The sequence below is a fragment of the Culex pipiens genome, chromosome 1, assembly GCF_016801865.2.
Source record: "Culex pipiens pallens isolate TS chromosome 1, TS_CPP_V2, whole genome shotgun sequence".
In the NCBI taxonomy this organism is placed as follows: Eukaryota; Metazoa; Arthropoda; class Insecta; order Diptera; family Culicidae; genus Culex; species Culex pipiens.
This window is the reverse complement of record NC_068937.1, coordinates 924,299-950,023: the sequence shown is the minus strand read 5'-3', so window position 1 is coordinate 950,023 and position 25,725 is coordinate 924,299. Positions and strand designations below refer to the sequence as shown.

The 25,725-nt window shown below is 35.5% G+C and overlaps 2 protein-coding genes and 1 long non-coding RNA gene across 3 annotated transcripts in view; 1 reads left to right on the top strand and 2 right to left on the bottom strand.

Annotated features, from left to right (window-relative positions):
- Positions 1-25,725, top strand: part of LOC128092475 (uncharacterized) — a 122,450-nt gene that overhangs the window by 182 nt on the left and 96,543 nt on the right. Inside the window, exon 2 of the long non-coding RNA XR_008211802.1 lies at positions 5,547-5,631. This is a non-coding gene — a long non-coding RNA (uncharacterized LOC128092475). The remainder of the gene's footprint in view (positions 1-5,546; positions 5,632-25,725) is intronic.
- On the bottom strand, positions 9-6,559 carry LOC120424282 (cystathionine beta-synthase-like). The gene is made up of 5 exons (XM_052706355.1): positions 6,311-6,559; positions 1,658-1,764; positions 682-1,582; positions 290-618; positions 9-227 (listed from the first exon to the last, which is right to left on the bottom strand). Exons 1-5 carry the CDS (start codon positions 6,478-6,480, stop codon positions 136-138), a joined length of 1,599 nt encoding a protein of 532 aa, XP_052562315.1. The 5' UTR covers positions 6,481-6,559; the 3' UTR covers positions 9-135.
- LOC120424297 (cystathionine beta-synthase) lies at positions 13,808-19,497 on the bottom strand. The gene is made up of 4 exons (XM_039588380.2): positions 19,100-19,497; positions 15,383-15,489; positions 14,090-15,313; positions 13,808-14,033 (listed from the first exon to the last, which is right to left on the bottom strand). The coding sequence occupies exons 1-4, from the start codon at positions 19,273-19,275 to the stop codon at positions 13,921-13,923; spliced, it is 1,620 nt and encodes a 539-aa protein (XP_039444314.1). The 5' UTR covers positions 19,276-19,497; the 3' UTR covers positions 13,808-13,920.

Genomic DNA, 25,725 nt, shown 5'->3' with positions numbered 1-25,725 from the left:
TTTTCTGATATTTTAAAGATAAATTTATTGATAAATGGTGAAAATATGTTTGTCCGAAAGGTAATTTTTATTTTATGTTAAAATTAAGAGTAAAATACTGATGATTGTATCAACACTTGATCCGCCAAATCCTTTCTACTGGAAAGAGGTCATGAATCCCAAAATGTCCCGCTGCGTCACCAATCCGACGGCCCGCTCTCGGATCTCGAACTTGCCATTGGCCGTATCTGCTGAATATATACATTTACTGAAAATGGTCCACCTCATCCGACCCCGACCCGCAACTTACGAATCTTTTCGCTGTCCACGATCAGCACGAACGGATCTTTTTCCAAGATCCGGGCCGCCTTGCCGACGCAGCATTCGCGATCGACCTTCACGAACTGCTTGAAGATGGCCCGGGAAACGGGGTCCGTCGGTTTGACCATTCCGTTGAGGAGCTTCCCGATCAGATTGGACAGATAAACCATTCCCTTGAGGGTCCCATCCGAGCCAATGACCGGAAGTTGGTTGTACGCGTGGGGTTTCATGATGTTGACCGCCTCCTGGATCGACACGTTATCCGTGACGGCCACCGGAGGGCGTGGGTTCAGCGCGCTGATTGGTTGGTTCCACCACCTGGAATTGGGGTTTTAAAAATTATTGATTGTCTGGAATCGCTGGTCGATTCCTCCGACTTACTTGTGACTTTGGACATTGACGCAATCCTTGAAATTGCGAGCCTCCATCCAGTTGTCCGATACGAACTTGGTCAGATGGTTCCGGATGTTGTCCGGTGCGATCACCACGCAGTTTTGGCCCTCCTTCAGCTCTCTGGCCGCCTGAAGGGCAACAAAGCAGTTTCCACCGGCGCTGCCACCCAGAAGAAGTCCCTCCTCGGCAATCAGCTTTCTGGCCGTCGTGAATGCGTCCTTGTCGTTGTACTTGATCCACTGATCGACGATCGAGCGGTCCAGAACCGTTGGAATAAAGTCATAGCCGACGCCTTCCACCTCCCAAAACTTGCAATCGGTAACGTTAAGGTTCGCCGGGAAGGCCAAAATCGACCCGAGCGGATCCGAACAGACCACTTTGCAGTTGGGGTTGACTTCCTTCAGTTTGCGACCCAATCCGGTGGCAGTTCCACCGGTTCCCGCGCCCATCACGACCATGTCCACCTTTCCGTCCAACTGTTTGGCAATTTCCGTGCCCGTTCCGTCGTAGTGCGACAACGGATTGCCCGAATTGGTGTACTGGTTCAAGATGACCGCGTTCGGTCGTTCCCGTTGCAAGCGCTGCGCCACCGCGATCAACCCTTCCGGCGAATCGAACGAGGCCTCGTTCGGCGTTCGGATCACTTCGGCGCCGAGTGCCTGCAGCGTGTCCACCTTCTCGTTGGACATCTTCTCCGGCATCACGATGACGCATTTGTAGCCCTTGACGGCGGCACCCAGCGCCAGGCCGATTCCGGTGTTTCCGGACGTGGGCTCGATGATGGTCGATCCGGGCTTCAGCAGGCCCCGCTGTTCGGCTTCCTCGATCATGCGCAGACCGATGCGATCCTTGACCGAGCCGGCCGGGTTCAGGAATTCGCACTTGACGTCTGTTAACGGGGAATTGGATTAGTTTGGCACCCTGAAGATGGAGCTGTATGGGCCGAAACGTCAGCGATACTTACAGACATTGCATTTCACGCCAAATTGCTGCGGAAGTTTGTTTAGCTTGACCAGGGGAGTATTTCCGATCGCCTCGAGGATGTTGTTGATGGCTTTGTCGTGGTAGATTCTGAATAGGAAAGGGAGAACTCGATAATTCTAAAATTCCTTAAATTAAAAATAAATTCAAAGTCAAACATTCCTAATTTTTTTTTAACAATTCCTAAAATTTCTAAAAAATCCGAAAGTAAAATTTCTTAAAATTTCTATAATTCTAAAATTCCTCAAAAATTTTCAAAATACAACAATTTCAACAATTTCAAAAATTTCAGATAATTAAAATTCCTCAAAATTTATAAAATCTCTGAAAAATTCCAAAATTCTTAAAATTTCCTAAATTTTTTTTTGCTGTAAGATAAAATTCTTGAAATTTCTTTAATTCTTGGCAAAATTTCAAAAATCTCTAAAATTCCTAAATTCAGAAAAACCTTTAATATTTTAAGTTGCTTAATTTCCTCAAATTCATGAAAATTCTGATAACTAAATTTTTCATTTTTTCATATTTCTAAAATTCCTCCACTTTAATTTTTTTAAAGGTTAAAATTCTTAAAATTTCTTTAACTATTCGAAATTTTTTAAATGGTTCTGAAATCTCTAAAATTCCTAAAATTCAAAAAAATCCTGAAATTTCTTGAGTATTTAACTTTTCCTAAAACTTTAAAATTATGTTCGATACATTTTTAAATTTGGATTTTTCGTGAAATGCTCAAAATCCCTAAATGTCTAAAAGTTAAAATTCTTATAATTCCTAAAATTTCTATAATTCCAAAATTCTAAAAATCCTTAAATAAAAAAAGTATCTAAATACTTAAAATTCATGAAAATTCTGAATGTTCAAATTCTTAAAATTCCATTTTTTTTAATTTGAAAATTCCTCAAAAATCTCTTAAATTCCATAAATTTCTAAAGTTCAAAAAATCTGAATTACAAATTCACAAATTTATGTTTCTAAAATTCTAATCTATAAATTTATGTTGCTTCCTAAAATTTTAAAATGACTCAAATTCAAGTTTCATAAACGTCATTCTTAAAATTTCTAAAAAAAATAATATTCCTGAAATTTCTTTTTTGTTTTTTCTTTAATTGTGAATTTAAAATTTACCAATTTATGTTGCTCAGGAAACAATTCTAAAATTCCTTTATTTCTAAAATTCTGTAAAATCCCATGAATTTTGCAATATTGTAAAATTTCTTTATTTATCAATTTATTTAATTACAATTCATCGAATTCATAGCGTTTCCTAAAATTAATAGATTTTTTAAATTTCTAAAGTTATGAAATTCAAAAAAATTTATACTCCTTAACATTTTCAAAGTTCCTAAAATTTTCTGAAATTCAACTTTTTTGTTTTTACCTTAAATTTTTTTACTCCTTAAATTGAAAAATTCTAAAACTTTTTATAATTCTAGAATTTTACATTAAAAAATTAAAAATTTATATTGCTTCCTGAATTTATAAAATTCTAAAGTTCAAATGTTCCTGACATTCTGAAACGCTAAAATTTTGATATTTTTTAATTCTACAGGTTTACAATTTCAAACTGAAATTCTAATATTTTCAAATTCCTAGTGATTTTAAAATCTTTATGATCTCTAAAATTCCTTAATTGTCCAAATTTGCGGAAATTTTTAAAAGTCATGGAATATTTTTTTATATTTCTAAAATTCCAAACAACAAATTTATGTTGCTTCCTGAATTTTTCAAATTTCTCATATTCTTAATTACAAATGTATGCTATTTTGTAAAATTTATAATTTCTTTAAATTTGTATAAAATTCTGTATAAAATTCTAAAATTTAAATTATACTGAAATTTTCAAAATACAAAATTTCATTAAATTTAAAAAAACTGAAATTCTAAAATTTCGATTTGTCTAAAATTTTAAATTACACATTTACAAATTTATATTGCTTCCTGAGACTTCCATGGTTCTCGAATTCCTGAATTTCTAAAATCTTTAAAAATTAAAAATTCATAAAATCTATTCATTTCTCAAATTATAATTTACAAATTTATGTTGCTTCCTAATAATTGTTAATGTTCAAAATTTAAAAAAATCTAAAAAAAAAATAATTTTCTTAAATTTTAAAATTTTTAGAATTCCTGAAATTCTTTTTTTTCAGATTTTTAGTTACAAATTAACAAATTAATGTTTGTTTTCTAAAATTTATAAATTTCTCAAAAGAGATTTAAAAAAAAAAAACTTCATGAAATTGTAAATTTCTGAATAACAAATTTATGTTGCTTCCTCAATTCTTAAAACTTCTAAAAACCCTGAAATTCTAAAATGCTTAAACGCTAATGTTTTTTAATACAATTCTAAGCTTATAAAACATTGAAATTCTACAGCCTTCAAATCTAAAAATCTTATGTTCACAAATTTCTGAAATTTCAAATAGTTGCGAATTTATAAATTTACCTATTCACACATTTACCTTCTAACAAGTCCTCAATTATTATTTTTTTAAATTTACAAATAAACACATTTATTTTGCTTCCCGAAACTTCTATGGTTCTCGAATTCCTGAATTTCTAAAAAAATAAAAAATGTTAAGTTTTTTATTAGGCCGTTGCAAATATTTTTCAAAGTTTATGTCACCCCCCCCCCCCCCCCCCTTCAAAATTGGTCTGAAAAATCAGGGGGCAAAAAATACTTTTCCAAAAAACTTCTAAATTTCCATGAAAATAGAAGTCTAATTAACTGAAAACCATCTAAAATGCACTTTTCTGTATTGATAATCATATTTAGCAGTTTGGGCTTGTTTAAAAATGTTTTGCTTTTTTATGAAATTCCAATGTACAGCACCGTAAAAAAATTATTTTTCTCCAAAAATAAAATTTTCGTCAATACTTAGATATTTTGGAAACTAATGATGGCAAAACAACTGGACAGGTGTATAATGCATAAAACACTTTTTTGATTAAAATGTTGAAACCATGGCTCGTAATTTCAATTTTTTATACTTTTTTATTCCCCTCACCTTCATAAACTTCAAAAAATATTTGCAACGGCCTTACCTAAAATTCATAAAATTTTAGATTTTTGGAAAATTCCTAAAATTCTTAGAATTCCTGAATTTCCTAACATTTCTCAAATTTAAATTACAAATTCATAAACTTATGTTACTTTCTAAAATTTATAAATTTCACAAATTAGATTTTTTTTAAAAAATAAAATCTAAATTACACTTAAGTTCTCAAAATACGAAATTTCATTTAATTTTTAAAAAAATCCTGAAATTCTAAAATGCTTAAAATTTAAAATTTACAAATTAATATTGCTTCCCGAAATTTCCATGGTAATCGAATTGCTGAATTTCTAAACATTAAAAAATAAAAAAAACCTTAAGCTTTTTATTTTCTAAAATTCTTCATATTTGTTTATTTCTCAAATTCTAAGCTACATTTACAAATTTATGTTGCTTCCTAATAATTGTTAATGTTCAAAATTTCAAAAATTCTCAAAATTTTTAGTTTTCTTAAATAATAAAATTTTAGATTTTTGTAAAATTCTTAGAATTCTTGAATTTCCTAAAAAAAATCAAATTGAAATTACAAATTTATAAATTTCTGTTACTTTCTAAAATTTATAAACTTCACAATTTAGAACGTTTTTAAAACTTTATGATATTGTAAATTTCTAAATATGAAATTTATATTGCTTCCTCAATTCTTGAAATTTTTAAAAACCCTGATATTCAAAAATGCTAAAACGCTAATGTTTTAAAATACAAATTTAACTATTCACACTTTTTTTTTATTTTTGCAAATATACAAATTTATGTTGCTTGTTATTCGTGAGCGTTCCAAGACGTTTTGTTAACCTAACGATTCTCTTTCTTCTTTTGCAGGATAAGAAGCTATTCAAAATCTCGGAAGCTTTGAGTGAAACGAAGTGAAAAATGTGATAAAAATAGTAAATATTGCAACTTGAAGGTAGTTATTTATCTGTTTAGTTTTTTTTTGCAAATTAGTGTTCATAAGTTGTTTTTAAAAAATGAAAAAAAAAAAAAAAGTTACGTTACGTTTGAAGAAAATTAGAAATTAAATGTGTTCAGCATGGCCGATGCAACGAAACCACAATCAAAAGCTAAGCAATCACATGGTTTTTCAGCAAATTTCTTATCGTTGGTCACGTTCAGACGTGCATCGGCACTCAATAGCACTTCACCACATTTTGAGATGATGGCCTTCGAAAACCGGCAGAGTTAATCTTTGCTCACTGTGCAACAAAACAAGCTTAAGTTTGATGGTTATAATAATCGTTTTTCACTATGCAATTTGGATTACCAACAAATTAATAGTGATTTGAATAACACAAAAATTTCAAGTGCTAAATGTGCTATTTAGCACTCAAATAGCACTTCATCGCCAAAACTACCGAATAAGTGAAGATAAAGGTTTCCGTCGTTCAGCACCTCATAGTGCAATGAAAAAAACATACTTTCTGTACAAAACAAATTGATTTGGTGCCTTTTCCAAGCCATGGCCTTGGAATAACTGTCAAGTGCTATGGAGTGCCGATGCACGACTGGTCACGTTGAGACACTTTCACTCTTCAGACTGGGGTCTAAATCACACTTGGTTTTCACATAATCTCGGATTAAAAACTTACGGTGGCCGGTTCTGGTGCGGGTTGGCTTCCGTCGTTCCGAGCTTCCAGGTGCACCGGGACTGCAGATCCGGCCGCACAAAGTACGACTCAAAGTCGATGTCTGTGGCCGCGGTTCCGTTCTTGCAGGGGTGCTGCCCGTTCGTGGGACAGGTTCTATGTTCGCTGGACATTTTTTCACGTAGATTTTTGAGGAAAACTCTTTTTTTTTCACCGAAGAGGACAATTGCCAATCGAAGACTGATGGCAGAGGCGAGGTCGCGAGCCGTTTTATACGACACGATGATGATGCTAAAAAAATTTTTGGGCCGTTGCAGGTTGGCTGGAGAAGAGTGGCTAGAGGGTGCTAAACATTGGCCAAAGAGATTCACGAAAACAACATGCCGGCCGGTCAGAACGATCGTTATCATGATGCAAGAATAAGAATGTTATCTATCAGAACTGAATAACTTCTGGAGGTTATTATTTTTAGCCACTACTTAATTAGCGCATAAAGTAAATTTTAGAATTTCGTAACAGTTCTAGTCCGTTGAAGCATTCGCTAGGGCCAACTTATCTTATCACTTTGAGGGTTTCTATCCTGCAGGTGGTCTAATGTTGCTATTTTTGTATTTTTGTAATCTAAAGGAATTTTCCATTTTCTTTACCTAGTAACATAAATCGTAACTCTTGAGAATAAATAAAATTTGAACAACATTTTAAACTGTTCAAAAACCTACCTCAAGTTCAGTGTCAATCTCATTAATATGACCTATCTCTTTTCTCTCCCATATCTCTCACGCACTGATCTTTGGTGCGCAAAACAATTAAAAACCACGCACCAAAACAACCCCGCGATGCACTTGATGCAATTTTGAGTCTTTTTTTTATTCTCCCTTTCATAGTTTGCCGTACTTGTTTCTTTTCGTTTTTTCGGTTCCTCTCCCGGTTATGCTGAGTCACGATGAGACACACCTTCGTCGTCGTCGTCGTGGCCGAAATAATTCGCGGCTTCCCCACTCGCGATGCAAAAAGTGAGTGATGGATTCTTTCGCGAAGGGGGTTTTAAATCAAAAATTTCAAATGTTAGTTAAACTAGGATCTTCAAAATTATACCTACTACAATATTTTCAGTGGCAATCATTTTTCGTCAAATTGTTATTTTGTAAACATCAGAAATTTCATCCCAAAATTTGATCTTACTTTTGCAACACGATCATTTCACAACAGTCATCCTCGATCAGCAGAACGATCTCGTCGTCAACGGTTTTACAGCAACATTGTCGGAGCATATGATACATAATCATGGCTTTCGATGAAAATTTAAACGTTTTGCCTCGTAATAAAAATTTGAGTTTTTTTAAATGCCATATATTAAAATTGATGAAAGTTATTTTGTGATATTTAGAGAATTTCATAATAAAACAAAACTCCATTCAGATGGTACAGATCAGACTCAATTGTCCGAAGTTCTTATTTTTCTTACTTTAAACATAAAAGTTCTTCAATTCTGAAATTTCTAAAAGTTAAAATTCCTATTTTTTTCTAATTCTGAAATTGGGGGATTTCTAAATGTTCCTATATTGCTAAAGTTTTTAAAAGTTTAATTTTATATGATTTCAGAAATATTAAATTCCTATGATTTCTCAAATTCTAAAACTTCTCAAAAATTTCTATAATTCAAAAATTCCAAATTTTTTTAAAGCTCTGAAATTATAAAATTCATTATATTTCGTGAGTTCCTAAAATTTCTAAAAATAATGTATGCTAAAATTAATAAAGTTTCCATTATTCCGGAATTCCTCAAAAAAATTAAAATTTCTAAAATACCGTAAGCTGGGGTGACTTCGATAGCCCGGGGTGACATTGATAGAAATTTGATTTGGCCACTAATTTTGATACATCCAATGTAACAGTCACATTTCTGCATATATTTTCGATAATAAGCTATCCTTTAATGCTTACATACTCAAAATTCTCAAAAATGTTTAGATATTCATTTGACGGCCATTTGAAAATCCTATCAAAGTCACCCCGGGCTATCAAAGTCACCCCAGTTTACGGTACCAAAAGTTCCCAAAATTTCTAATTCTTAATATTTTATAATTTCTTAATTCCTCATAATTTTGAAAAATCTCTTAAATTCTTTAAATTCCTAAAATTTTAAAAGTTTCTAAATTTTTATAATTCTTAAATTCCTAAATTTGCAGGCCAAGTGCGAATGATTCTGATGATATCTCTTCAGTTGACGCTCAGGCGAGGAACATCCTGGAAGGAGCGTCACTGACTACGTCCGTAGTCCTGTTAGATCTTTCTTGATCAGGACAGTATAGCTCTGGTTCCTTGCAAGTGTCCTATTTTCTTACCTCCACGTTGGCTTGGTTTTCATGATGACCTAGCTGGTGGCCTGTGGAAACGGATCGTAAACCTTTGACCAGCGAGGGTCAGAGTAGAGACGGCTAGAAGAAAGGGGCGCGTCAATGTGGGAAAGGGAAGTAATTTGTGATTGTAGACGGTATTGTTTAAATTCGCAGTATGTTGAGTCAACTGCTGTGGATGTACCTGAACGTTGCAGAACGGGGTTTCCTCTCTCCTTTTCATTTCCAGCTACCATCTATCATCTGTTTATTTTGTTTCACTGATTTTCTTAAACGGCTTTTGTTTACTAACCTCCATTTGATTTCGATTTTACTTATTTGATTCTCTTATTTCTCAACGCTTTTCCTTTCTATTTTACTAATTGATGCTGCTGCAACAAACTGTCTGCTTTCCCTTAATTTGGCAGCGATGTCAATTTTGTTTATCATGTGCCTTTTCTTTATTTATCTATTTCAATAATTTCTCATCTTCCCTGTAAATTGCCCTCAGTACAATCTAAGTATGTTTGTTACCTCTATTTATTAACTATTGTTAATTTCTTTATCTTCTTCATAAATTACTATCTTTCTTTAACTATTGATTCTTTACATAGTATATTTCTTTCACTGTCCATTGTTTTGAAACTTCACCTTTTTCTTAAGCAAGTGAGGTTCGAGCCCTGACTCAATTTATGAAATGATTAAAGGATTAACACAAATATTTCTATTGTACTTTTGAAAAACTTTTCTAAAATGCTTAGGACCAAAATATTGTAACAAAACACCGCGACAGAAGAAATAGCAACAGATTAACACGACTCAACAATAGGGAAGATTTCAGGAGAAAACAATACACAGTAAATAACAATTCGTTTTTGAATTCAAACTAAAAATATTACAGTTTTTGCTTTAATGAAAATTGATAGGCACACTATAAATGGTTAGGCGCTTATACTTACATCAAACCCTACGTAATGTACCACCCCCGGCCGAGTTAAAATGCGTAACCGGAAAAGAAGGTGTGCATGCCTGGCACGAACACTCAAAGCGTGTTCTAGCGTGCTGCTCGTACTGACTCAGAGCAAGGGTGAGATGTAGGTGTAAGGGCAGTGCGTGTTCGTCGGGAACCTAGTGCATAAGATCGGTCAAGGCCCGTTTTTACACTGAAAATTGCGAATTGCGAATTGCGAATTCTTAAATTCCTAAATTTCTAATAGTTTAAATAGTTCTGATATTTCTAAAAGTTAAAATTCCAAAAATTTCTTTAACACGAAACTATTGGCACTACGCCCCCCGGGGCATGGCCTTCCTCTAACGTGGGATTTCTGCTCCAGCGCCTCTGACGAGACAGGAGAAACCGGGACCGACGTTTTACTTCACCATCCGATAGAAGCTCAGTGGATAAGGCGGGAATCGAACCCGCGTCTCATAGCATCATCGGGATCGGCAGCCGAAGCCGCTACCCCTGCGCCACGAGACCCACTATAATTCTGAAATTCGGGAATTTATAAATGTACTGTCAGTGGGGGTGACATTGGGTCAAAGTGTTTTTTTTTTACTGATTTTTCCATTTCTCAGATTATTCTCAATGAAACTGAATTTCGTTAAAAGGGTTGTGTATGGGACATCTTAAAATGACTTCGCTGAAAAAATCTCGTCCCTAGAACAAATCCTGTTATTTTGGCAGATGTCAAATTTGGGGTACGTTTTTGGCCAAAAATGACCTCTCGAAAAATAATTTTTCTAATATTTTTGTTAGAATTGCTCGAAAACTACCCAAATGTTTGAAAATCTCCACTTCAAACATTGTAGCGTGTCAATACGATTCCCTCGAACAAGAAACACTGTTGGATGAGTTGTTTTTACCATATCGTTGTATTTGAGCATCATTTTAGTTTCATTTGACCCAATGTCACCCCTTCTAAGGGATGAGATTGGGTCAATTTTCAAACTATTGGCATTTAAGGTAGTGTTCATCAAAATCCACCATATTTTGAGAAAATGTTAGTAAACTATCTAAGAACAAATCTGCGTTGAAAGATTTTCGATGTTATTTAAATTGGTTTTTGTTACTAAGAAATTACGAGAGGTGCACCTAAATTGCTAGAACTAGTAAAAGTTTAATTTTATATAATTTTAGAAATTTAAAATTCCTATAATTTAAAAAAATCCAAAACATTCCTAAAATTTCTGTAAATAAAAAAACTCTCAATTTATTCAAATCTCTGAAATTATTCAGTTCGTTAAATTTCGTGAGTTCCTAAAATTTCTAAAAATTATTTAAGCTAAAATTAATAAGATTTCCATTATTCCGGAATTCCTCAAAAAAATAAAATTTCTACAATTCCAAAAGTTCTCAAAATTTTTAATTCTTATTTTTTATAATTCCTTAATTCCTCATAATTTCTATAATTAATAATAAAATATAAAATTTTTATAATTCTTAAATTCTGAATTTTCTAATAGTTTAAATAATTCTGAAATTTATAAAAGTTAAAATCCCTAAAATTTCTCTAATTCTAGAATTCTGAAATTGGGGAACTTCTAAATGTACCGAAATTGCTAAAAGTTAAATTTTATATAATTTCAGTAATTTAATATTCATATAATTTCTCAAAATTCTAAAACATTCCAATACATTATTATAATTCAAAAAATCCTAATTTTTTTCAAATCTCTAAATTTATAAAATTCATTATATTTCATGAGTTCCTAAAATTTCTACAAATTATGTAAGCTAAAATTAATAAAGTTTCTATTGTTCCGGAATTCCTCAACAAATTTAAAATTTTTAAAATACCAAAAGTTTCCAAAATTTTCAATTCTATTTTTTTTTAAATTCCCTTATTCCTCATAATTTTGAAAAATCTCTTAAATTCTTTAAATTCCTAAAATTTCAAAAGTTTCTCAACTTTTATTAATCCTAAATTCCGAAATATCTAAAAGCTTAAAATCTTACAAATTCTAAAACTCATCAAAACTTATTAAATCTCAAAAATTCCTGGAACTCATATAACAAAAAAATGCTTAGGTTACTGAAATTTCTTGAATTTATAGAACTCCAAAATTCCTGGAATTGCTATAATTCTAAAATTCCTCGAAATTTCTAAACGAGGTCCAGTTTAGCGAATGTCCACGCTCCATACAAAAAAGATTTGTTTTGGTTTATACATGGTCCCTAAAATTTCTAAAATTCTAAATTTCTAAAAGTTAAAATTCTTCAAATTCCTTAAATTTCATAAAGTTAAAATTCTTTAAATTCCAAAGCAAAACTGGAATTTAAAATTCCTGAAATTTTTGGTTTATACATGGTCCCTAAAATTTCTAAAATTCTAAATTTCTAAAAGTTAAAATTCTTCAAATTCCTTAAATTTCAAAAAGTTAAAATTCTTTAAATTCCAAAGCAAAACTGGAATTAAAAATTCCTCAAATTTAAAAAAATCTAAAATGCCTTGAAAGTTTTTAAAAGTTATTACTAAAAAAATTCCATTCTGTTATTTTTGGTTGAGAAAATAAGGCCGTTTCGTCGCAATGATTTACTTTTTTACAGAACATGTTAAATTTTCTCTAAACGTCACATCGCCATTGAATGTCACCAGTTGTTTTTTCCTCTAAAATCCATAAAAAAATGGTGAGAAATTAAATAAATAAATAAAAGCCCTAAAGATATCAAAATGTTTGTGTGTGCCAAAAAAAGGGGTTTTTCAAAATCATGTGTTGCCAAAAATGGAAAGTGCTGAAAAAATCTTCTTTTTGCAACTTGTTGCATGTATTACTATTTATTCGTTGCCTTTTAAAAAAATGGCAAATTTCTGGAGTTTTTTTTTGAAAAGGTCCTATAAACCAAATTTTCATTTTTTGCTTTTTGGGTGTTTTTGATTACCCCTGACTCAAGGCGGTTCTAAAAACACCCAAAAAGCAAAAATCGTTCCGTCAAATGTGAATGGACCTTAAACTGTGATCCGTCACCCCAGTGTATACTTTTTTTCCTAATGAATTCTCAAACAAATGTAAACTAATTCTTTTATTAAACACTTTTTTTTATTTCTCATTATTGGAAACATAAAAATCGGGAAGATACAGTATCTAATCACCATCCACTAATTTTTTAAGATTTTTTTTTAGATTTTTTGAGAAAAATATTTGCCCTCTGATTGCCCTCTGAGCCGTTTAAAATAAAGGCTAAATGGCCGGTTTACGGCGTTTTGAGGTAAAAAAACGTCGTTGGCCTCAGTCTGAGGTAGGAGTTTTTCAGTAAAGTCCTCACGATCCTGGCAACAAATTTAAAAACCGATAAAATGGTGTTTACGTCATACAGTGAAAAAAATAGTGTAAATTTGGAAGGTGTAAAATTTTAAGGTGTAATATTACCTCTGTTATGATGTATAATTACTTGTTTTATGACGTATTACAGCACATTAAGACTGAAAAAGTATTTAAACTTTGGATTAGTGGTGAATTTACACATTTTTAGATGTAAAATAAAAAAAAAATCTGACATAAAAGACTTGTTCCTTGATGTAAGATTTTTTTCGGTGCATTCAGGCATTGAATGGCATAAACTAATTTTTCATCAATCGTTTAAGCTAATTTAATAAAACAAAATATTAATCAATATTTAAGAGCGAGTTTTTCACCATTGTGCAACAGGTCGTATCGATGTGCTCCGATTGGGATGAAACTTTCAGCGTTTGTTTGTCTATACCTGAGATAAACTCATGCCAAATATGAGCCCTCTACGACAAAGGGAAGTGAGGTAAAACGTTATTAACACCACAGTCCAGACTCTACCAGAAATCAGTCTGAGCTTTACTAAAATTTGGCACAATATCTAGCCATCAAAAGACTAACAAATAAAGTGGAAGCTTTTTTTTAAGTGGCAGTTTTTTTGGGTAAAACTCTTTCAATTTTTTTAAGTATGAACACACTTAAAGGCTTTCTAACCACACCCAACAAAAAAATGAATTTCAAGAATTTAACCCAAAAAAAAGAATCTCTTCTTAAAAATTAGAGGCGGCTGTTAAAATTGTTACGCAATTCTTCTAAACATCAAAATTTAAAAACCACAGCCATGGACAGCCCAAAATTTATATGAAGACTTTGTAAAGTGAAAACAACATTGTAAAATGGCTTTCTTTATCATGTTGAAAAAAATAAAACATTATTGATTTTTAAATTTGTCTTTTATGTGACAAAACAATATCGTATAAATGCACGTTTCGTTACAATTTCAAAGTAGGCTTAACTGTAGTCACTTAAAGTTTAACATTTTGTTGATCATGCACCGTTTCCATCACCGTTGATTACATTTTGAGCGTTGGAAATGTAGAACAGCAAATCCCGTTGGGTCAGCACTCCAACGACGGTTTCCTTCAGCTGGGAGTCCGAGGCTAAAATTTGAAATTAGATTTAGTAATGATCACAAGATTATTATTTTTTGACTCACTTTTCTCATTTTTCACGACCAGCACAAAGGCGTCCTTCTCGAGAATCCGTGACACGTGGCCAACGTTATCGTTCTGGTCCACCCGCACAAACTGCTTGAAGATGGCCCGCGAGACGGGATCCGAGGGTTTCGCCAGTCGGTTCAGCAGTTTGCTCGTCAGATTCGGCAGCGACACCATGCCCTTGACCGTGGTGCCCTCGATCACGGGCAGGTGATCGACGTGCGCCGTTTGCATGATGTTGATCACCTCCTGGAGGCACACGTCAACTCCGACGGATGGGGGCGGGGTCAGGTCCAGAGTGGTGAGGCTGTTGTTCCACCACTTGTGTTTGTGAACGTTGACGGAAGGTTTGAAGTTGCGAGCCTCCATCCAGTTGTCCGAGACAAACTTGGTCAAGTAGTTGCGAATGTTGTCCGGCAGGATCACGACGCAGTTTTGACCCTCTTTCAGCTCTTTGGCCGCTTCGAGGGCGACCGCCACGTTACCACCGCTGCTTCCGCCGCAAAGGAATCCCTCCTCGGCGATGAGTCGTCTGGCCATGGGCAGGGCGTCCTTGTCGTTGAACTTGATCCAGCGATCAACCACGCTGCGATCGAGTACCGTCGGTATAAAGTCATAGCCGACGCCCTCCACTTCGTAAAAGGAGACGTTGGATTCGTTAAGTTTGTCTGGTAGGGCGAGGATCGAACCCTCGGGATCAGCTCCCACGATGACGCAGTCCGGGTTGGTTTCCTTGATCTTGCGACCAATACCGGCTACGGTACCACCAGTGCCAGCACCCACGACCACCATGTCAACCTGACCTTCGAGCTGGTCGACGATCTCCGCTCCAGTTCCGTCGTAATGTGCCAACGGGTTTCCGGCGTTGGTGTACTGGTTGAGCACGATCGAGTTGGGGATCTCCTTCTCGAGCCGCTGTGCAACGGCGATCAGGCCTTCCGGCGAGTCGAAGGCCGCCTCCGTTGGGGTACGGATCACCTCGGCTCCGAGGGCCTTCAGCGTGTCGACCTTCTCGTTGGACATTTTCTCCGGCATGACGATCAGGCACCGATAGCCCTTGACGGCGGCACCCATGGCCAGCCCGATTCCGGTGTTGCCGGACGTTGGCTCGATGATCGTGTAGCCCGGCTTCAGCAGACCCTTCTTCTCCGCTTCCTCGATCATGCGCAGTCCGATGCGATCCTTGACCGAACCGCCCGGACTCATGAACTCGCACTTGGCATCTACGATTTGGGATTGGGAGGAGAGCAATTAGGGATCCGAGATGATCGTGGATCGAGGATCGTACTTACACAGGTTGCATTTTAGGTTGGCCGCCTTGGGGATGCTGTTCAGCTTGACCAGCGGCGTATTTCCGACGGCTTGCAGGATCGTTTGGAGTACCTTCGGTCGTGGAACCCTTTGTGAAAAGGAAAAAAAAGAACCAAATTATTATGTGGCGTGGCGCGTTTGGTTAGATAACCTGAAGCGTGGCAGGGTCATCGAATCGCTCTGTCAGTACCTGTTCGCGTGGCAACCTTATCAGTGCGGAACTTCGTTGTTGGTCGAATTTTTCAAGTGTTTTCGGTCGTTTTGTTGTGTTCTGGTGGCCACAACAAAAATTAGGCAACGAGTGATAAGACGCATGTGAGAGTTGGTCTTTGGTTTGCGGGTTTTTTTGCGTCCCCTGGTTTGTCTGTGTGATTTTGATTTGGGTTGCTCTTATCGCGGTATGTACTTGAACCCTGTTGCGCGTCTTTTGCGGAAAGGGAAAGGAGCGCTGATTAGGTGTGGTGTGCTGGCCTCTGTGGAGGCACGGTTCTGATTTGGTAATTTAGCTATATTTAACCCTCTAGTGTCCATTCAGAAACGAGTTTTGTGTTTAAAACTTAACTATTTTCGGCAGATTCAGTGTTTTTGGTTGAAGTAAAGTCTTGTACCACAATTTGGACGTTCGAGGGTTAATATGAAACTAGAAAGACGCGTTACTTGAATAACTGCTGATTGCAGAGGGTTATCAGCTGTGTTAAATTTTTGGACGCTGTTTGGATTTTTGTTTTGCGGATTATGTATGTTTTTCAAATCGTGGATCATGAAATGTTTGCGTTTATTGCGTAGCTAAATTTTAAAAGAAATTCTTGTGGTAAACTCAGACTCAAAGTCAGACACGTTGAATCAAAAATATTATAATTTAAACTGTTTGACTTTCTTTTAGTTTAGAATTTTTTAGAGAACCTCCTTGAGTGAAACACCCAAACACCAACAAAGCAAAAATTTAAAATTTTGTTTATTGAACCTTAAAAAAAACTCCACATTCAATTGTTTATAAGACCAAAGGTTCAAAAATTTGGAAAATTTTTACTATGCATTATTAACTCAGAACAATATCTAGATTTTTTCCATTTTTCTTCATAAGTCTGATCAAGAAAGTCAAAGAGGAATTATGCTTAGCTCTTCGACAATATTTTCTGCAGGGGTGCTTTTCCTTGATAGAATATTTCTAAACTGCAAACAAATGTTAAACAAAATCCAAAAAATGGGTGAAGTCATTTTAAATTGAAAATTTGTTTTTGCATCTAACAAATATTTTTGAAGTTTTAGTCTGTAAATTTTTTTAAGACTTAATATTTTTATTCTAACCCAGGGGTGCTCAACCTTTTGTCATTGCTAGTCAAATTTGAGTTTTTGGAAGCGATGGCGGGCCGGATATTTTTTTTATTATAATTTTTGGTGAAAATAAATAAGAGAAATACTACTAGTTCTGAAAAAAGTTTTGAGGCCACATTTGTTCCAAATTTATATACTTTTTATTTTTAACATTGCAAGTTGTAAGCAAAAGAAAAATGATAAAAAACCTAAAAAAACAATTTTTCAATCTTTTTAGATAATGGTGCATAAAAACCCCTTTGAATTCTAAATATTTACAAACTTTTGCAATATATCAGATTTACGACTTGTTAAATTTTCACAAGTAGGTCGCAACGCTTGCTTAGAGCATATCCTAGACCTTATACCTTCCCAAAAACCGTCTAACTTCAAGCGAAACTTACTTAGGGGTACCGTGGAGATTTTCCGTTATCCCCTTAAAAAAGTGGAACATCAGCACTTCCCGTCTTCCTAATCCCCTTTTAACATGGCGAAATCCAGTTTGCAACCCGCCTAAATCACCGTCTCCAATCTGTATTGTATTGTATTGTATTGTATTGTATTGTATTGTATTGTATTTTATTGTATTGTATTGTATTGTATTGTATTGTATTGTATACATGCTAAATAGCATAGAAAAAAGTGTAATGTTACCACTTTGCTGATGAAATATCTCTTTTTCAGTCTAAATTGAGGTAAAATTACATCATAAAAGAGGTAATATTCACCTTTTCAAATTACAACTTCGAAATATACAAAAAAAACTGTGTAGTGAAACTTAGAGGAAAAAAAAATCATGAATTCTAAAACAGTTTGCAAACGAATGAATCTAATTTAATCTAGAAGAAAGCATCCTAGAAGAACTTTGGGTTAGATTACGCCCCAAGTCCTTTCTTGTCAATTTTAATGATTGCATTACATCCGAGTAACCCCGAACATGTATTGCAAAAATTAAAGTGGCCAGGCCTACTGCGTTGCATTAACCGCAGAGACAGATTCTGAGAACGGATCACATTTCACAGAATCAACAGGGGAGGAAGGATGCGTGGACATACCGTACCAAACGCTCTGAATAAAACAATTTGCAAACGAATGAAGCAGCGAAACTGGCAAGTACAGAGGAAAAAAAAAATGATAATATTCATCAGGAAATGATTTTGTGTCAAAATAAAAAAAAAAATGCGTAAAGTTACAACAGAAAACGATGAATTTTCATCAGTTTCTGGTAAATATTTATCAGGTTCACATTTTACACATTTTTCAAGTAATATTAGTCAAAAAATAGATTATATTCAACCTACCAAATTTTCAACATTACGATTTTTTTTGCTGTATACTTTTTAATACTTTTTTTAAAAATCAGCTTGAGATTTGAAATTTTCCGATTTTTATTTATGTTATCCTGGGCTTTACACTAATTTTGAATGGAATTATTTAGAATGAAATCAAAAAGATGTCCAGACATATTTTTAACAACAGTTAGTTTACAAACATATTAATTTTTTTAAGAGTCTGAAGAAAAAGTCGTTGAACAAAAAAAAACAAATTTCAAAAATCTCGAAAAAAAATGCAAAATTTTAGAGAATTACTCAATAAAATTGAATCTTAACAAGAGAAATGCTAATAAAAATAATAAATATTAAAAAAGAAAAAAAAAACATAAATCAAGAGAAGTTAGTTTTTTTTAAACAAAAGCTGCTCAATATGATCCCCTGATTTCGAGAAAGATAAAAAAAAATCATGAAAAACTGTACAGGAGAGGGTTATTTTTTCTAAAACATTGTAAAATGTGTGCTGTTCAATTTTAACTTACTTGTTGGAGGTTTTTTGTCAAAATATTGTCAGCACAGCAAAAAATATATGCTAGAACAAGAATTCATAGTAATGATGGATGTAATTATAGAGCTTGGGTTTTTTCGGGGCCAAGAATAACAAAGGACTGAATTTTCGTTTAGATTTTATTCCAATAACTTTTGTTTTTTTTTTTGTTTGAATCTCTCGACATCTTCCCAAAAATTATGATGTTGATAATGAAATCAAAAAAGAAAATAAAAAATATAAATTTACTCAAATCACAAAAGTTAATCAAATTAGTTAAATTTGAGTTCTAAATTCCATTTGTTATAAATTCTCGAATCAGTAGCGTTTGTAATCTTGTTTAGCAACAACTCGCGAGCTTCGAGCCACGCGATCTCGGCCGAACCTATTTATACCCATCAATTGAGGCAATTGCCGACTGCCAATTCCATCTGTTAGGGATAAGCTACTAGCTACCGATTTTCAGATTGCTGTTTCTGCCTCAGAACCACGTGTATTCTGCACTCTTCTTCTTCTTCTTCTTCGCTTTTTTTTTTTCACCTGCCTGCCAACTCAACTGTACTCACAGTGGCCGGTGCTGGTGGGGGCTGGCCTCTTCCGTTCCGACGGCCCAGGTGCACCGGGAGGCCAGATCGGGCCGCTTGAAGCCGGCCAAAAACTGCTCCCGCGAGTCTACGCCTCCGTTGGTGGACGATGTCCCGTTGTGGCCATTCGCCATCGGGCAGGTTCGGTGGTCGGACATTTTGGGGGGGACACAAAAAAAAAAACTAGACAAACAGACTCTAAATTTCTAAACTCGCTCGCTCGCTCTTGTTGCGAGGACGACAATTACCGTGCGACTGAGCGCTTCCCGGTTCTGCCAAATCAATTTAAATTCGACGACGACGATGAACCTGTCCCGCTCTGGCCCCTCTGATAACGGAACCGAAAGTGACGAAAGATGTGACGGTGGGACCGGTTTTTGGTTTTTTCTTATCGCGGTGACGTTGTGGCTTTGGTGGAGTTCTCTTTGCTCCCTCTCTCTCTTGGGAACGCGAACCTGATGTTCCAGAACGGTTGGTGGTGAGATTTTTTTTCGAGAGAGATTGGCCCTTTCGGAGCCGGGTGTTGGATTAACAACTCAGAAAATATAAAAACTATTTGACTAAATACTGTAAAATTAAAATTAACCAATATTGCTTAAATTTTCTTCTTTCTAAATTGTCATTTTTTCGTTTTTCCCGTTTTCAGGACTTAAAATAATGGTTTTGCCATAATGGTCATGTCTGTTACATAACCAGCTACATGTACAGCTCAGACTCACTGGGCAACATTCTTGCAACAAATCTTTGACACAGTCGAACCAGAAAAAAGGTTCTTGGTGTCGTGCTAGTTAAATATGACCACCGCGAGTTGAAAGAAAAAAGGGCGCGATAAAGTGGAAAAGGGTAGATTGTAGAAGGTATTGTTTGGATTCGCAGCATGTTCAACGAGCTGTTGTGGTTGTTCCTCAAACGTTTCTCTCCAAGTAGCAGGGACTTTCAAAAGTTCTACAGGAGCTCTTCAGGAAGGCTGCAGCATGGCGGTTTTGCCCGTGGCATGGCGGTTTTGACCTGTTCAGGAGTGCTGGAAGAGTTCTTGAGTAGAATTTTAAATTTAAAGTCAATTATGGAACTTTCCAGAAATTTCAGAAAAAGGGAGCCGTTTTCGAAATATAGTCACTCAAAGTTTCAATGAAACAAAAAAAAAGAAAACGGTGATAATATTTTTTGGAGAAGTTCACAAAATTTCCTATAAATTTGTCTTAAAACATCGAAAATCTGGTTGCTAAGATATAGCTGATAAAGAGCAATTCCAGCTCAAATCAGGAATCTCTTACTTTTGTACCCGATCCTCTCCGATTTGAATGATTTTTTGTAGACATGCTATCCTATATAAGCCATTTTTGTAAATATGGAGCCAATTTTACTCGAAAATAACATTTGCGAAAGGCGCAGGTAATTAAATATATTTTTTTGTATTTTTCAATTTAAAAATTATTGTATCGTATCAAAAACCACAGACAAACTTGTAGGAAATTAGACAAGCTTTTTTAAAAAAAAAAAATCACTGAAAGGAAAATACACGCCACTTCTATGAGATTGTTCAATTTTTAAGTTTAAAGTTAAATTTAAAGGTGCTGTCACGATTTTTCTTCGTTCAAATTTTTTGATAAAATGGCATAAGATGTTAAAAAAAGACTGACGAAAAATGCAGGATGGTATGTCTGTCCTAAAAAAATTCAAAAATCATTTATTAAAACTGTTTTTTTGAAAAGTGGTCTAAACGTCCAATTTTTCAAAAACCGGTAGTGGGAATCGATTCTTTAGACAATTTTACAAAAAAGTCTTCATATTGACCATTGTCCTTTGTCCCATCCTTGTGATGATACAGCGATTTTGAAAATAAAAATGTTGAAAATATGTTTTTTTTTTTTGTTGTTTTTGGCAATTTCTATAAGACAGACTCGATTTTTCAGTCTCGTAAATATTTTTACCGAAAAGCTCGTCCAATTTCCCATAATTTTGCCTTTGACAGCTTTTCAATTTGGCTCGTTTTAATATTTACGTATGCTTATTTACTATCCAGGTTTCTACCACACTGAAAAAAAATAATCTATTTTCAGTAATGAGCATTGTAATAAAGCATATAACTGTATCTAAAAGTTTGTCTTTGATACGATGCAATGCCTTCGAGCTACAATAATTTTTAAATTACAAAATACAAATATATTTAAATAACTTACGTCCTTCGCAAACGTTTTTTTCGAGTGAAATTTACTCCATTTACACAAAAATGGCTTATATAGGCCTAGGATAACATGTCTACAAAGTTTCATTCAAATCGGAGAGGCTCAGGTACAAAAGTACCAGAAAAATTCCTGATATGAGCTGAATTGCTCTAAAGAAAAGTCTCTCCCAAACGGCCCCTTATTTTCTGATGCCATTTGAAATAGAATAGAAAATGTGATCTCTTTAACTTTCAAAATATTTCAAAAAGACAGGAAATAATAAATTATAATTATTTTCATGAAAATTTCGAGTGCAATTTAATTTTACTTTAAAAACTGAAAATAAAAATTGATTTATATTTTTTTTCCAAAAACTCACTTCTTTCAAAAAATCATATCTCGGTTGCAGGAAAATTTGCGGAGTTTTGTCCTCAAAACAATATAAATAATCTCGAAGACAAAAAATAGGGGTTTTCAGAATTTGTTTTTTTTTATAACCGGCTCCGTGGCTTAATGGTTGCGGCTTCAGTCTCTTAAGCAGAAGATTCGGGGATCAAATCACGGTCGGTCCCCTTGAACTTGGGACTTGGGAATATAAACAAAATAAAATGACTTGAATTAGGTGGGATTCGAACACGCACCTTCTTATTGATGGCGCGTCTCATCATCTAATACGATTAGCTGTGTCAGGATTCGGATTATACTTTCCCATAATTTCGCTAGGCAAAAGTCATGGCAAAAAAACAAAATGCAATTATAAAACTTAAATATCTCGAAAAGGCACAGGCCGAATTTTAAGCGTCAGATTGCATTTGTAAGAGGAGGAGATCCAACACTACAAACTCTGAAAAAATCTCAGGATGTGTTCTTCTTTGAAATCAAGATTCTTCATTTGAAAATATATCATTTTCAAGGGAAAAGTGTAAGGGAAATTAAAAAATTGCCAAACTGTATGTTTTATCCTGTTTTTCCATGTTATTGTAAACATGATCAAAACTAGATATTTTGACAATTTGGCTCAATTCTGAAGACGAATCAGATTTAGCGGGTAAATTTACATGGAAAAACCGCCCTCTTTTTTGATGACTTTCTAAAAAACTTTTTTTTCTTTTAATCATAACTTTGCAAATACTTAAGCAAAAGACTTTCTACAGGTTGCATATTATAGTAAATTGTCCAAGGAATTCGATAAAAATAAAATTTAAACCCTTAAATGGCCACTTATATTATATTGTAACGTTTTAAATATTTAAATTCAATTTTGACCAATTCCTTATATTTTTATTTGTTTTATTTTATCACCGTCGTGTTACCCGGACAATTTTACATACTAATCAATGTAGACCTCAAACTAAAATGAACTGTTGGCAAGATACAGCGATTTTACTGAAAAAAATTTGATTTTACGCAGCACTCGGAAGTACATGGTGTACTTTTCAACAAAAAGGAATGAATCCCGCATAGTTCGGTTTTTACATGTGAGAAACTTGTTTCGAATTGAAATTCATAGGACAGCAAAATCAAACTTTTTTCAGTAAAATCGCTGTATCTCGCCAATATTTCATTTTAGTTTGAGATCTACATTGAATATTAATTAAAATTGTCTGAGGAACACGATGGTGATAAAATAAAACAAATAAAAATACAAGGAAGTGATCAAAACTGAATTTTGAATATTTTAAACGTTAAAGTATAATATTAGTGGCAAATTAAGGGTTAAATTGAATTCCTTGGACAATTTTCTAAAAAATGCCACCTGTAGAAAGCCTTTTGCTCAAATAGTTGCAAAGTTATGATTAAAAGAAAAAAAAAGTTTTTTTTTAAATCGTCAAAAAAGAGGGCGATGCCAAAAATAGAGGGATGGTCCAATCAGCACTAAACTTGGGATTTCTGTTTACTATTAATAGATGAACGTTCCCTCCAAGTTTGGTCCAAATCGGTGATGGTCGAGTCCAAAAGTGTACTCAGTTCACCTGGATTGAACCAAATTTAAATGAATAAATAATCACTACATGCAAAATGCTTCTACAAACATCACAAAGAAAACCATTTTTTGATTGAAACAATCTGAATCAAGATTTGAATGTTTTTTTTTTTCTAAAACAAACATGGCCGCCAAATGGCCGATTGGGGATGATGCCTTCCAGAGCCTCAAGTTTTGACAATTTGATGATTAAAATGAAGTAAGGCCGTAAACAACTAAGTTCTGGACTTTTTGGAACTGTGATATTTCTTTTTCTAAATGAAGAAATGCGTATTATTTTGATCAAACGTTACACTCGACCGGAATTTCGATTCTTCACCGCCGTCAATTGCCCATCTCACCCTAAAAACGTGACATGGGTTTACGATTTTCCGCAATGAACGGCGAACCTTCGCGAGAAGATGATTCATCAATCGCGCTGCGTTCGTCATAGCTTGCCATGGCAGTGTACTGCTCCTCCAGCGAGGTGGTGTGTTCATTCCGTTCATGTTCGCGCGTGTGTGTGACTTTCTCATTGACGGCGCGTGAATGAATTTTTCAAAGAGGTGGGAAGGAGGAGGGTCTAAGGGGAGGGGAGGGAAAATTTTCCCTTTATGTGGCTCGCCGCGCCATGACTTGCACAAGTTTGGTTGAAACGTGTTCGTGCTTGTTGTGTTTTGGTTGGCGGGTTTTTCTTTTTCCTCTTTTGTTTGATGGAAATGAGACAAAAATTGTGGGGTTTTTTTTTTGAGAGGTGACGCAAATGCTGGAGATTTGACATTTCACCGAGTTGCACAATAGAGAGAGGGAGGAAGCCAACATTTTTGTGCAGAAAACTTTTCGCTGCACAGCCTCCTTGGATGCAGTGAAGTAGTGGGCAGAACAGCAGTCGTACAGCTTCATTGACGTCAGTGGGAAATTCCAGGCTACTAGGATAATGGTATCAGCGCGCACTCACACACAACGAAAGGAAAAAAAAACATGCTGTAAATAGAGAAATTTCCTGGAAATCAGGCCCCGAGGGCGGTCTTCCTGGAACTGGCCCCGGTCATAAAGTTGTTGAACAAAAACAACAACGTGTCAGTGGAATTTCCCCGTTTTTATAGTCCTGAGAGCAGCAAGTGGAGGACGGTCCCCATAGAAACCACCGCCGGCCCAATTGACGTCATTCGCCTTGAATGATGCAATTCGGAGAAAATAAGCGTCGTTCGATGGGCGATTTGTTTGTTTGTCCACACACCGGAATGCTTCCGCCTACTAGGATTGGAGATTGTAGATCACTCTGCGGGCACGAGCCACTTCCACAATCGCGGTATCATGCCACAGTCACTCGCGGTGTGCCACGCTGATGGACAAAATCCCCACACATCATGTTATTTCCCGCAATGATTCATGGTTTCGGGCGAATTTTGTGTGAATCACACACTCTCACTGTTTGCTGGAACTTCTGAACTGACTAACATTGTTGATTCACGCGCGCAAAGTAGGCTGTGTGTCACCCACCACATCCCGGATTACTGTTGACCACGGTTGCGAAATGGAGCCTACTGCGATAGCACGGGCACTCTTCACCGTGGCACTAGGTCGGCACTAAGTTGGCACCAAATAAGCATTTGCAGCACTTTTTTGCGTTGACCGGGTGCCCGGAAGTCAGTGATTTATCTCCCTGTCGACAAGAAGTGTCCAGAATGAAGGTAGCATCCGGTGAAAGAAACTTGCCTCGACAGATAAGATAAACCAACGCCTTTGGGACCCACTACTGATTTTTTTTACTTTTGCGGTGTTGACGGAAGAACTTGAACTTGAAATCCAGCACTAATTACACACTTTCGACGACGACCGCCCGGAGAGCAGCAGCACACGTCTGCACCGGTTCTAGGACATTGTAAGACTCAGCTCCGGCCAGTGCTAGATGCTTGCCTATATAGATGGCTCCGCGGGACAACATGTGCATTCATGAATGGATTGTGGCCCGCGTGCGCGTTGGTGTGTGGGTTAGGGAATGTTTTTTTTTTTTTGCTTTGCTGAGTTAAGGTACGTCATCGTACCGGTAATAGGTTGCGTGACTGTGTGAATGAACCACACTCAGCTGGTTGGTTTTGGAAGTGTTGCCAGTTTAGCGGGGAATTCCGGAATGCTGGAAGCTTCCGGAATGACTTGCGTTCAAGATTTCGTCACATCAACGCCTACTCGGATTTACTTCCCATCAAATCCATGACATCCTAAGATGAGCTTCAACGACATTGATTTTTTTTTTCCAAAAAACTGGCAACCCTTCCCAAATCCCACACAACCAAACCAAGACTTGGTTCATTCACCAAGACGCGACTCCCCCCTAACTCTGTATTGGTAGATTGTTTTCATTCCAAAGCATGACGCGCGGTTAGAAAAGTAGAATGCAACACCGATTTTCCTCGGATGGCGCGTCAGCAATGTGTGTGGGATGTCTCCCATACATGTGCGACTCGTGATGATGATTC

Coding starts and splice junctions, on each gene's coding strand:
- LOC120424297 (XM_039588380.2), bottom strand. CDS start 19,275: ATGTCCGACCACCGAACCTGCCCGATGGCGAATGGCCACAACGGGACA. Junction 15,490..19,099: donor CCCCACCAGCACCGGCCACT/GTGAGTACAGTT, acceptor CTTTTCACAAAG/GGTTCCACGACCGAAGGTAC. Junction 14,034..14,089: donor GGTCGTGAAAAATGAGAAAA/GTGAGTCAAAAA, acceptor TTCAAATTTTAG/CCTCGGACTCCCAGCTGAAG.
- LOC120424282 (XM_052706355.1), bottom strand. CDS start 6,480: ATGTCCAGCGAACATAGAACCTGTCCCACGAACGGGCAGCACCCCTGC. Junction 1,583..1,657: donor TGGCGTGAAATGCAATGTCT/GTAAGTATCGCT, acceptor CCCCGTTAACAG/ACGTCAAGTGCGAATTCCTG. Junction 619..681: donor GTCAATGTCCAAAGTCACAA/GTAAGTCGGAGG, acceptor CCCCAATTCCAG/GTGGTGGAACCAACCAATCA.